This window comes from Zonotrichia leucophrys, chromosome 14, assembly GCF_028769735.1.
Source record: "Zonotrichia leucophrys gambelii isolate GWCS_2022_RI chromosome 14, RI_Zleu_2.0, whole genome shotgun sequence".
Lineage (NCBI taxonomy): Eukaryota > Metazoa > Chordata > Aves > Passeriformes > Passerellidae > Zonotrichia > Zonotrichia leucophrys.
The window spans coordinates 15,433,657-15,445,940 of record NC_088184.1 but is presented as its reverse complement, the minus strand read 5'-3'; the positions used below and the strand labels follow the sequence as shown (position 1 = coordinate 15,445,940).

At 61.0% G+C, this 12,284-nt stretch overlaps 2 protein-coding genes across 5 annotated transcripts in view; one reads left to right on the top strand and one right to left on the bottom strand.

Annotated features, from left to right (window-relative positions):
- Positions 1-5,476, top strand: part of CASKIN1 (CASK interacting protein 1) — a 30,713-nt gene extending 25,237 nt beyond the window's left edge. For both annotated transcript variants that reach the window (XM_064726226.1, XM_064726225.1), the window contains 4 exons: positions 360-498; positions 569-2,683; positions 2,786-3,179; positions 3,601-5,476. In XM_064726226.1, the coding sequence (XP_064582296.1) occupies positions 360-498; positions 569-2,683; positions 2,786-3,179; positions 3,601-3,697 (2,745 nt within the window). In that variant the 3' untranslated portion in view covers positions 3,698-5,476. The remainder of the gene's footprint in view (positions 1-359; positions 499-568; positions 2,684-2,785; positions 3,180-3,600) is intronic.
- A 228-nt stretch (positions 5,477-5,704) lies between these two features.
- The window catches only part of TRAF7 (TNF receptor associated factor 7), a 28,572-nt gene continuing 21,992 nt past the window's right edge, over positions 5,705-12,284 (bottom strand). For all 3 annotated transcript variants that reach the window (XM_064726227.1, XM_064726228.1, XM_064726229.1), the window contains 10 exons: positions 11,891-11,939; positions 11,644-11,771; positions 10,590-10,672; positions 10,414-10,453; positions 10,045-10,161; positions 8,918-9,040; positions 8,092-8,211; positions 7,244-7,375; positions 6,922-7,041; positions 5,705-6,408 (listed from right to left, as the gene is read on the bottom strand). In XM_064726227.1, coding sequence (XP_064582297.1) covers positions 6,394-6,408; positions 6,922-7,041; positions 7,244-7,375; positions 8,092-8,211; positions 8,918-9,040; positions 10,045-10,161; positions 10,414-10,453; positions 10,590-10,672; positions 11,644-11,771; positions 11,891-11,939 — 927 coding nt within the window. In that variant the 3' untranslated portion in view covers positions 5,705-6,393. The remainder of the gene's footprint in view (positions 6,409-6,921; positions 7,042-7,243; positions 7,376-8,091; positions 8,212-8,917; positions 9,041-10,044; positions 10,162-10,413; positions 10,454-10,589; positions 10,673-11,643; positions 11,772-11,890; positions 11,940-12,284) is intronic.

Genomic DNA, 12,284 nt, shown 5'->3' with positions numbered 1-12,284 from the left:
CGGGGGAGGGTGGCACTGGACAAGGGTGGGAGCTGGCTCCATGGTCCCAGAGCTGCCCATGTTCCCTCCCGGCAGCTCCCCAGGGCCCATCAGGCTGCTGCCAGCTGTCACCCCTGCGGATGTGGCACTGTGGCACCCCTCCTGCCCCGGTGACTGGGCACAGTGAGGGGCTTCCCAAGGGAACAGGGCTGGGAATAGCCCAGGATGCTTGTGGGGCACAGGGACAGCACAGGGACAGGGAGAGTCCCCTGGGGCTGTGATCCCCGAGCAAGATGGGCTCTGCTGTGTGCCATGGGTGCCTGGGTGGCAAGGCCAGACTCTGCTGCCACCTCCTGATCCATGCCCTGCACCCTCCCCAGGCCAACCTGGCGCTGTGGCTCTCCATGATCGGCCTGTCCCAGTACTACAAGGTGCTGGTGGAGAACGGCTACGAGAACATCGACTTCATCACCGACATCACCTGGGAGGACCTGCAGGAGATCGGCATCACCAAGCTGGGTAAGGCCCCGCGCGCGGCGCTGCCCGCGGTGCCCTTGGCGGTGACACTGATGGCATGTGCCACCCGCAGGCCACCAGAAGAAGCTGATGCTGGCGGTGAAGAAGCTGGCGGAGCTGCAGCGCGCCGAGCTGGGCAAGTACGAGCCGGGCACGCTGAAGAGGAAGGCGTCGGGGCCGAGCCCAGAGGTGCTGGCCATCGAGTCCCCGCCGCCGGAGCCGCCCGAGTGCCAGTCGCCCAAGATGACCACGTTCCAGGACAGCGAGCTCAGCAGCGAGCTGCAGGTGGCCATAACGGGCGAAGGCCCCGAGGAGCCCCCCGAGAAGGCGGCGAACCCCGCGGGCCCCGGTTACCGCTCGCCGCCGGGGCTGGGCGGCCGCGCCCGGGGCATGAGCAGCTCGCAGGAGCTGCTGGGGGACGGCCCGCGGGGCCCGCCCGCCGCCGCCATCTCCAAGAGCCAGGAGTACCTGGCGGAGGGGGCCGGGGAGAGCCCCCCTGCGCCGCCCAAGGAGAGCCGCCCGCCCCGGCACGGGCACCCCGTGAAGCGCGCCAGCGTGCCCCCGGTGCCCGGCAAGCCCCGGCAGCCCTTCCCCGCCTCGGCCGGGCAGCTGACGCCGCCGCAGACCCCCGGCAAGGCGCGGCCCTCGTCCCCGCAAGGCCCGGCGGCCCCGCACGCCACGGCCAAGGTGAAGCCCACCCCGCAGCTGCTGCCGCCCGGCGAGCGCCCGGCCTCGCCCCGCTCCCTGCCCCAGTCGCCCACGCACCGCGGCTTCGCCTACGTCCTGCCGCAGCCCGCCGAGGGCGAGGCGGCCCCGCCGGGGGTGCCCGTGCTGCCCGTCTCGGTGCCCGTGCTGTGCCTGCCGCCCGCGGGCGAGGGCGAGGAGGAGCCGGGCAGGCCGAAGAAGCGGGCGCACAGCCTGAACCGCTACGCCGCCTCCGACAGCGAGCAGGAGCGGGACGAGCTGCTGGTGCCGGACGCGGGGCCCTACGCCACCGTGCAGCGCCGCGTGGGCCGCAGCCACTCGGTGCGGGCCCCCGCCGGCGGCGACAAGAACGTGAACCGCAGCCAGTCCTTCGCCGTCCGGCCCAAGAAGAAGGGACCCCCGCCGCCCCCTCCCAAGCGCTCCAGCTCCGCCATCTCCAGCGCCGGCATGGCCGAGGACTTCCCCAAGGAGGGTGAGGGCGAGGCGGCCGTGGGAGCCCCGAGCGCCGAGGGCGAGGGCCGCCGGGAGCAGCGGCGGGCGAGCGACCTGGGCGGCAGCGTGGACACGGGCAGCGCCGGCAGCGTGCGCAGCATCGCGGCCATGCTGGAGATGTCGTCCATCGGCGGCGGGGCCCGCGCCCTGGCGCTGCAGAAGCCGCACGTGGCAGCCGGGCCTGGGCCGGCGCCGGCCAAGGCGCCCGAGGGTTACTACCTACAGCCCGGGCCGCCGCCGGGCAGCCCCGACCGCGCCCGCGTGGCCACCGTGCTGGCCACCGTCAAGCACAAGGAGGCCATCGGGCTGGACGGGGAGGTGGTGAACCGGCGCCGGACCATCAGCGGCCCGGTCACCGGGCTGGTGGCAGCCGCCCGCCGAGAGCGCGCCGACAGCGTGCGTTCGGAGGCGGCCGCCGACGGCCCCGGCGAGCGGCTGCGGGTGGAACGCGGCGGCTCCCCCGACGGCATCCCCTTCGCCGAGGACGGCACCCTCACCATCAAGCAGCGGCCGCGGCCCCTGGGGCCGGCCCGCGGGGAGACGGGCGAGGGGCTGTCCCCGGCCCACCGCCACGGGGACCTGGCCAAGGTGGAGGCCAGCGCCACGCTCAAGCGGCGGATCCGGGCCAGGCAGAGCCAGCAGGACGGCGTCCGCTTCGTCCTCACCGAGTCCGACACCGTCAAGCGCCGGCCCAAAGCCAAGGACAAGGAGCCGGCGCTGGAGCCGGCCACGCTCGCCGTGTACCAGAACGGCACCGGCACCGTGAAGCGGCGGCCGGCCTCGGAGCTGAGCGGGGCCGAGCCGCCGCCCACCCCGCCGCCCGCCGCCCGCCCCGACGGCCCCGAGTTCGCCCCGCCGCCCGCCGAGCCCAAGAAGCCCTTCAAGCCGCCGGTGTCCCCCAAGCCCGTGCTGACGCAGCCGCCTCAGAAGATGCCCGGGCCGCCGGTGCCCGTCCCCAAAAAGGTGCCCATCCCGAGCCCCGGCAGCCCAGGTAGGTGCCCCGCCAGCCCCCGGGACGGGCGCTCCGCGGGGCGGACGCCGGGGGTCCCAGCCGGCCCCGCCGCCCTCCTGCCCCTCTCCCTTCTCTCCGCAGAGGTGAAGCGGGTCCATGGCACGCCGCCCCCCGTGTCCCCCAAGCCCACGCCGCCCCCCACGGCGCCCAAGCCCCCCAAGCCCCACGCCGCCATCCAGTCGGTGAGCGCCAGCTCCACGCCGGCGCCGTCGCCAGCCCGGCAGCTGAGCCCCGCGGGCAAGCCCTCGAGCACGCCGCCCTCGCTCTGCTCCAGCCCCGCCAAGCCGCTGTCGCCCGGCGCGCAGCCCCAGCAGGTGCCCGTGAAGCCGCCCCGCTCCACCATCGCCAGCCCGTCCGTGGACAGCGGCGGCCCCGAGCTGGCGCAGCAGAAGCTGGAGGAGACGAGCGCGTCCCTGGCGGCCGCGCTGCAGGCCGTGGAGGAGAAGATCAAGCAGGAGGACAGTCAGGCGGCAGAGTAAGGGCTGCAGGGGTGGGTGGTGGCCCCCGGGAGGGTGTGAGGCCACTCGGTGCCACCGAGCGCGGCAAGCGATAAAGGAGCATGCACAGGGATCAGGCTGTGACACCACGGCGGGACTGGGGTGGTGCTGGGGGACAGTGGTGGAGCAGCAGGGGATCCTGGCTGGAACTGCCCTGGGGAGGTGACACTGAAGGACATCTGGAGCAGCATGGGCAAGGGTGGCATGTGGGTGCCCTGGGGCCTATCTTGGAGAGGGGACACAGGAGACATGGAGGTTGAACACTGTGCCATGGCAGTGGGGACACAGTGCTGGGCACGGCAGCACAAAGGGGCAGGAGGGCCGTGTCATGGGGCCCAGGGGACTTGTGCCCTGTCCCCATACCATGCCCTGCCCTGACCCGTCTCTGTCACTCCCCAGCTCGGCCGTGGAGTCGAAGAGCACCGTGAGCATCCTGGACGACATCGGCAGCATGTTCGACGACCTGGCGGACCAGCTGGATGCCATGCTGGAGTGAGTGAGGGGCGCCAGGGCCCCGAGAACCTCAGGGCTTACGTGGGCACAAGGGCACAACGATCCACGACCCCCCGGCCCCGCCGCCCTCCCCCCGTCCCCTTTGTACAGCCGTCCCCTCCCGGACATCCCGTCCCTCGGGGTTTGCACAAAGAAGAAGATACCTCAGGATTGTGCTCACGGACTCGGCGCCGGCTCCGGCAGGACTCCCTTTTTGCAGAAGCAAAAAAAACAAACAAACAAAAACCACAGAAATAAAACCCAACAGAAGAAACAAAGCAACACAAAGCTCCGGCCCGGGGCTCGGGGGGCTCGGGGCTGACCCTGCCAGCCGTGGTGCCGCGGGTCACCGCCGCCCGAATGTAGCACAAGCCCTGCCCGGCGCGGTGGCTCCGCCAGCCGCGTGTCACCGACGGCGTTTGCTGGTGGCGGGCAAATGCACTTGGGTTTCTTTGCTCCGTTTTTAATTTTGATTTTTAAACTTTTGTTTTCTTTCTCGGTCGGCGTTGGCGGGGGCGGGCAAGGCTGGCGGTGGCCCTGGGGGCAGCGGGACGTGCCCCTGCCCGGCCCCTCCCCGCCTGGGGACAGGACGGTGATAAGCTATAAGAAAAAAAAAAGTATTAATTTATTGGAGGGGAAAAAAAAAAAATAAAAAAAAAAGATATAAAGCAGATTTCCCCCAACCCCAAAATAATAAAAAAGAAATAAACTTTAACAAATATATATTTAAAAGATTTAAAATATTAGCAATTATATATAAAGCAGTTTAAAAGAAATCAAGAGAAAACTGGATTTTAGCTTGAGAAAAACTATTAGATTATACTAAGCTGTGTGTCTTGTGGCAAACTCATTCTAAGAGTAGCACAATATTTACCTTTTCTCTGGGTGGAAGGTACGTGCGAGCGGTTCTGGTCGGGTTTTCCGTTGGGATTCAGTGTCGCGTCTTTCTTTTTCCACCGTTACGAACTCAAAGGATGTGCCTTGTTTTATGGAGGTTTTTGTTAATTCTTACACCGGAGGTGTTTCGTTTCTTTTGGAGTGTCTTCAGGGTTTGGTTCGGTTTCTTTTCCTCGCTTTTGCTGTCGGTCTGTGTCTGGGTGCGTGTGGGTGTGCGTGGGTGTGCACGCGGGGTGCGTGTGCCCGGCGCGTCCCGCGGGATGCGCCGCTGTATATTCCTGTACAAACTGGAGTTGGAGTCTGGTTCAGTCGCTTGAGTCCTGATGAATGCATTTTTTGCTTGTGGTTTCCAAACAGAAGTGTTGCTGTTCCTTTCTTTCTCTCGAGACGTGGAGTGGTCTCTCCCTCCTTCCCTCTCCCCCACCCCTGCCCTGTCTCCCCCCGTCTCTCCTGTTGTGGTCGCTGATCCAGATGTGTTTGGCACAACTTTGAAATTTCTTTTGAAAAAAACAAAAAACCAACAAAACACAAAAAAAAAAAGACTTTAAAAATAATTTAAAAAAATAAATAAATCACCCGCCTGAAAATATCTGTTGAAAAGAAAAAAAAATATGTATCTAAAAAAAAAAAATCCATAAAGTTCTACATGATGGATATATACATATATATATTTTTTATGATTAAGTTATGGACTCTGTATCGTATCCCATCTGTCCAGCTCTGCATCTTGGTGCTGCTCCCTGCTCTTCTGTGCTTAGATTTCACCTCTACTCGTCTTTATTCTTCCTATTCTGAATTGTAGATGGCTCGTGGTGCTGTGAAGACGTTTGCTCCTATACCAAGTCTGGCAACAAATATTTAAACAAAAATAAAAAAATAAAACCCCTGCCGGGCTGCCACCACTGTTTGTGTCCCCAAGCCCTCCTGAGTCCTCGTGGCGTGCTGGGTGTTTGTGCTGCACAGTCTGAGGGCACCCCTGGGTGTCTCTGTGGGGTGCTGGGGCCTGGCTGGGAGCTGTTCCCTATGGAGTGTAGGGCCCAGGCACTTCAATTTTCACCCCATGGGGCCAGTGCTGGCTGCTGGCTCCCTGCAATAACTCACACCGGGCAGGAACAACTCTTTCTGCTTTTATTGTCAATGAAGAAATAATCAAATCTATATTACAATCTTAAAAACAGTAGAAAATGTGAGTAAAAATGCAACGGAGGCTTTTTGTCTTTAATGTGGAGACCATTATTACAGGGTGGTGAACAATGGGCTTGTGGAACTTGATTTGAGAACTAGCTGTGGCAATAAAAATCGTACCTGGCTACTCAAGGAAACACCTCTTCCCAGCTGGATCGGCCCGGCGCCTTGGCAGTAAATTAAATACTAGAGACAGACAGGGGTCGGGTGCCCACCCAGGGTACGGCCTAAAGCTCAGTCCTGCCACGGACAGGGGCCCAGCCTGTCCCCACAGGACACACGGATCTGTCCGCTCCTGGCACTGGCACTGAGCCCCCAGGCCCAGTGTCACCCCAGCGCCAGCCTGGGGGTGTCCCCAGCTGGGGGGACACAGGCAGAGGAGGGCACTGGCACTGGAGGAGCTTCCACTTTTCCATCATCTGGGGCAATCTGAGGGAACACCTGGAGCGTCCGTGGGGCAGAGCCGTCCGCAGAGCCGCCGGCCGAGGGGCAGCAGCAGCAGGCAGTGGTCAGTGCAGGAGGAGCTGCAGCAGTCGTTTCAGTGGCGTGGTCACCCACAGGCCGATGGAGGGGAGAGTTTTTGGTCTTTCAGTGTGCAGGACTCGTGTGACGCTCTCGTTAGCACGTCCAGACCTGCGGACAGACGATGGCACCGCAGGCAGTGACTCCTGAGCAGCCCTGTGGGCTTCCCCTCATCCCCACAGAGCTTCCCTCTGCACTGCCAGCATCCACAACACTGTCAGGAGGGAGACCTCCCTCCCCTGGAGAACCATCCCCTTGTTTCAAAGAATCCCAGAATCATTAAGGTTGGAAATGACCTCTGAGATCATCAAATCCAACCTGTGACTGATCCCTACCTTGTCACCCAGCCACATCCCGTCATTTCCTGGACACCTCCAGGATGAGGACTCCACCACCTCCCTGGACAGCCCCTTCCTTAGCAGCCCTTTCCATGAAGAAATTCTTCCTGATGTCCAACCTGAACCTCCCCTGGCCCAGCTGGAGGTTATGTCCTCTTGTCTGGTCACTTGTTCCCTGGCAGCAGAGCTGAACCCTCACCTGTCCCCACCCTCCTGTCACTCTGACTCCTAACTCAATTCATGCCCTACAGGCCCAGACCAGCAGGAGCAGCCTGAGCAGACCCACCTTGACAGTGCTGTCCACAGCGCCGGAGAAGAGGCGGCCGCGGGACACGGCCAGGGCGGTGACGCTGCCCTGGTGGCGCAGCAGGGTCTGGGTGCAGATCATGTTGTCCATGCTCCACACCTGCGGGGACACACGGGGAGGTGAGCCCAGCACAGCCCGCAGCACCAGCAGGGACAGGGATGCTGCATGTCACGGGTGACACAGGTGACATGGGTGACACGGGTGATACACGGGGGCCCCTGGGGTTCCTCCCACCCTTCCCTTGGGGCTCCTGGGCTGTCCCAGACCCTGTGTCCAGCCCCACACACAGCCCCACACGCACCCTGAGCGAGCGGTCGTAGGACGCGCTGAAGACTTTGGTTTGATCGGGCGTGGAGATGACGGCGAGGGCGTAGACTGTGCCCACGTGCCCGGTCAGTGTGCGCACCTGCTCCTTGGTCTCGATGTCCCACACCTGTGGGGACAGCTGGGCTTGGGCATCACGCTGTGCTGAGGCCACCCAGCTCCCCTCTGGGAGCTGCTCCTGCCTCCATGCACAGTACTAGGTGCTGTGCCCGAGGGGATGGGCAGAGCCAGGTGCCCATGCCATAGTGCATGAGGTTCTCCTGTGCCCATCTCATATGTGGATGAGGGTCTCCTGTGCCCACCCCCAAGCCCTGTGCCCATCCTGTATTTGGATTAGGTTCTCCTGTGCCCATCTCATATGTGGATGAGGTTCTCCTGTGCCCATCTCATATGTGGATGAGGTTCTCCTGTGCCCATCTCCAAGCCCCTGTGCCCATCCCCAAGCCCTGTGCCCATGCCATACACGGATAAGGTTCTCCTGTGCCCATTCCCAAGCCCTGTGCCCATCCCCAAGCCCTGTGCCCATGCCATACATGGATAAGGTTCTCCTGTGCCCATTCCCAAGCCCTGTGCCCACCCCCAAGCCCTGTGCCCATCCCGTATTTGGATGAGGTTCTCCTGTGCCCATCCCCAAGCCCTGTGCCCATCCCAAACATGGATGAGGTTCTCCTGTGCCCATCCAAAGCCCTGTGCCTGTGCCATACATGGATGAGGTTCCCCTGTGCCCATCCCCAAGCCCTGTGCCCACCCCCAGGCCCTGTGCCCATGCCATACGTGGATGAGGTTCCCCTGTGCCCACCCCCAGGCCCTGTGCCCGTGCCATACGTGGATGAGGTTCTCGTAGGTGCCACACACGATGTGGTGGTTGGTCACGGCGATGGAGTAGACGCTGCCTCCCGACGTCTGCAGCACGTGCACACATTCCAGGTTCCGGATGTCCCAGATCTGGGAGAGATGGAGCAGAGGCAGGATGAGACCCTTCTCCCCAGGGGAGATCCCTTGCAGCCATTCTGCCATGCACAGAGCCAGCCTGGCTCCCTGTGTGCCCAGATCACACCTTTAGGCACAAACCCATCCAGCTGGGAAGGTTCAGCACTGCAGAGCAAATCCCTGTTATCTTATTTAGCTGCCCAACTTTAAATATCCAAGCTGGAAAGGCTGTGTGGAGACTTCACACCCTTTGTGTGTGACTCCACACACAGCCCAGTCCTTGATAGCACTAAACCCCAACGCAGACAAATTAACAGAGATTCATTAACCCTGAGAAGGGCAACTTCCAATTTTCCTGTGTCCCCCAGACAGTTCACCCCTGAGAGGTGACCTATTCATCAGAACCTGAGCCAGTACAGAGGAGGGAGGGCACTGGGAACCCTCACACGGATTTATGGCAGCTCTGCAGCCAGGCAGTGACCTTCCCCCGTTATCAGCAGGAGTGTCAGTGCAGATAAGGCTGCAGCAGCCTCGAGGCGCCAGGGCTGAGGCCCCAGTTTGTCCCAGGGAGCCTCCCCAGCAGCTCCCGAGGCCCAGAGATGCAATCAGCACAGGAAACCCCTCATGTCAGCAGTGCTCTCACATCCCAGCAGCTGCCTCTGGTGCTGCTGCCCCAGTGCAGAGCCCAGAGAGGGACAGGGAGAGGGGCTCAGGGTCCCACCTTGATGGTCTGGTAGGATCCACTGTACAGGTAGTTCTGGGAAGCCACCAGCGCTCGAACCCAGTGGTTGAGACCTGTCAGCTCCTTCTTCAGCTTGAGCTCAGTTCCCACAATATCCCACACCTGTGGAAAGCAGGGACACACACAGGGGGAGAAAGCTCAGTGGGGCTGGGCAGGACACAGCAGTGCCCACCCTCCCTCCCAGCCCTTGTGGGGATCCCTGTGCCAGCTCTCCTGCCTGATGAGAATTGCCTGATCCCACTGACTTGCAGATAAAACGCACAAACTGCTGAGCAAGCACATTCCCTGAGGGAGCCAGCCTGGAGCCTGCATTACTGCTGGCAGAGACCCTTCCCTAGCAGAGCCGTGCTGCAAAGCCCAAAGCACAGCTGCAGCAAGGAACTGCCCTGCACTTCCCCTCCCAGCCTGGCACACAGGGACTGGCAGAGCTCACTCCCCCCACTCTGAGCCCGCCTGCCTCATTGGCAGCAAGTGGCCAGGGATGACAAACCCAAAAGGCCCCAAATTCTCCTTGTGCTGTGTGGCTGCTCCAGCCCTGAGCCCTCTCCAGAGCTGAAGCACTCCAGGCCCCAGATACAGAAAAGAGCACAGTCCTCTTACAGATGGACGGGCCCATAAGCTGTCTCACCAGGAGCTGGAAGCACAACCACAGGAATCTAGCCAAGGCTTTAAAGGGCAGCCTGAAAAGCTGTTTCTGGTTTCTGTGTGTTTTAGGTAGGGAATGCAGACTCAAGATCCTTTGGAGGTGGTTTCAAAACAGACAGCCTGAATCTGCAGCCAGTTCTGGAGCCCAGACACAATTCCCAATGGTCTGGGCAGGTCTGTTGGGGGCCTGAGGACACACACGCTCAGGAACTGCCAGGATACTGCAGCTGCAGGTTTAGAGCTGGAAGAAATACAGTGCTTCTGCAGCCAGAGAACAGCTTTCCCTTGAGCACAGAGCATGGCTAAACCTCTGCAGTGCTGGCTGCCCTGTGGCTCAGGAGACCTTAGCAACAAGGCCACCCACAGGTCAAAAATGGCACTTCCTTCCCCTTTGGACACTTCTGCCTCAGAGTTTGTGCCCCTGGTCCCCAGGGAGCCCCAGAGGAGCCCTGGAGCTGCACCTTGATGGCTTTGAGGGAGCCACTGAAGAGCATGTTGTGTGAGGAGACCAAAGTGCAAACAGGATTGTCGTGTGCTCGGATCGTGTTCACCTTCTGCAGGTTCTGAATATCCCAGACCTAAAACAAGAATCATGGAATGGTTTAGGTGGGAAAAGCCCACCAAAGCAGAGCCCATGAGGGGCTGGACAGGCCACCCTGCCCCAGCCCAGAGCACCAGCCCCCTGCTCCCAGGGAGGAGCTGGGAGTGGGAAATGCAGCCTGCAGGAAAGCCCCAAGCCCACCCCAGGGCTGGATCCAGCACAGGAGGGTTCTCAGTGCCCCCTGGCACAGCAGGGGCAGTCCCTGCTGCCGTGGGTGCCCTGTACTCACGATGATGGTGCAGTCAGCAGAGCCACTGTACAGCTTGTTCCTGCAATGACACAAGGGGGTTACCAAGGGACAGTGCCATGGCACAGGGAGGACAGGGGATGGAAGTGTGAGGGCATGCTCAGGGGCCCCAGGGCTGTCCCCACTCTCCCCAGGAACAGGTGCCCCTCCTCACTCACCCCTGGATGCAGAGAGCCAGCACAATTCCATCGTGACCCTCCAGGGTCTTTTGGCACTTGTACGTGGTACAGGTATCCCACACCTAACAGAGAACACGGGGCTGGAGCCTGGGCAGGATGGCAGCAGCCAGAGGAGGAAACAGGCTGCCTGGCACCTGGGCACTGCCTGGCACCTGGGCACTCACTGCCTGGCAGCTCCCAGCCCTGCAGGCTTGGCTAGCACAGGGAAAGGGCTGCAGAGGGCCAGGCTGAAGCAAATGAGACACAGCCCAGCAGCTGCTCCAGCTCTGCTCCCTCAGGCCAGGCCACCACCACACTGAGACACAGGAGCAGCTCTCAGGCTCCTGCTGTAGCACTTCCCACCCATGCCAGGGCTCCAGTGGCACAGCACAGCTTCCCCTGCCACTGCAGAGGCTTTTCCCTGAGCACACAGGGCTCTCTCAGGAGGAATGTGGTGCCCAGAGCAGAGCAGGGGAGAATCTGCTTTCCTGCCCTAATGCACAGCAATATCCATTTCCCTCCACGTGGCTCTACAACCAGAGCTCTGCTCCTGGCAGGGTCAGCTATGGTGTCCCCAGCCTGGCCAGCAGCCACCAGGGTGACACTGGGCAGGGCTGCTGAGGCTGCACTGGGGCAGTGCTGTCAGCCTGAGTTACTGAAAACAGGACAAAGGAAAACAAACGTGCCATAAAAAACAGGGAAAGGACACATCGGATCAGGGACGAATGTTTTGTTCAAAGATGACTTTTTATGACAAAGGAACATAAAATCAGAAGCTGAAATAGTCCTGAATAGCCTAAATGCCACATAAAGCAAAACCAGCAGCTGCAGGAATGAGATTCTAATCTTGGCCTTGCAAAGATCTCTGCTTGTCTCTCAATTTCACTAGCACATAATGTTTCCTTGCAGATAATTTTGTCCAGCTATAATCATAAAGAATCATTTGATTCTTGGGAGGAAACTTTAGGAAGCAACATCCACCCACCCCACAAATGAACTCAGCTTCTGTTCCATGTGCAAATGCAGAAGGGGCATGGAAGAGGGAAGCTCTCACCTTAATGGTTTTGTCTGAGGAGCCACTGAAGAGCAAGTCTCCTATGGAGTACACACACAGACACCACACGGGGCCCTGGTGGCCCACAAAGGTCCCCTTGCACTTGAAGATCTGCTGAGGATCATAGGCTGCAGAGAGGAGAGCCAGGTGAGGGAGGGCAGTGCTGCTGCCCTGCACAGCTGTGGGAGCAGCCAGGAGGGCTCCCTGGGCTCCCCACACCCAGCCCAGCCATCATGGGGATACTCACATCCAAGGATGCCCATGTTGAGCCGAGCATTGATGTGGGAGAGCTCATCCTGAAAAGCACAACAGGCTGTGTGAGCTGTGGGGCCATCCAGGCCAGCCTGCCCTGGGCACGGCTTTAGGACTGTCCCTTCCACTGCTCCAACCCCTCTTGTCTTCTTGACTCCCACAGGGCCCTTCCTGAGCAGCCAACTCATCCCCTGGTCTCTGCTCTACTCTGTGACTGCCACCTCCCTCCAGAGGCCACAGGGCTCTGACAGCACCTCAGAGCTGCACCAAACTCTCAGTATTCAGAGAGGCCCAGAAATACCTCTCAGAAAATCCTGTCCTCACCCTGCAATTCCCCACACTGCTTGGATCTGCTCATCTCCCTGCTTTCTGGGGACAATGCCCTGTAA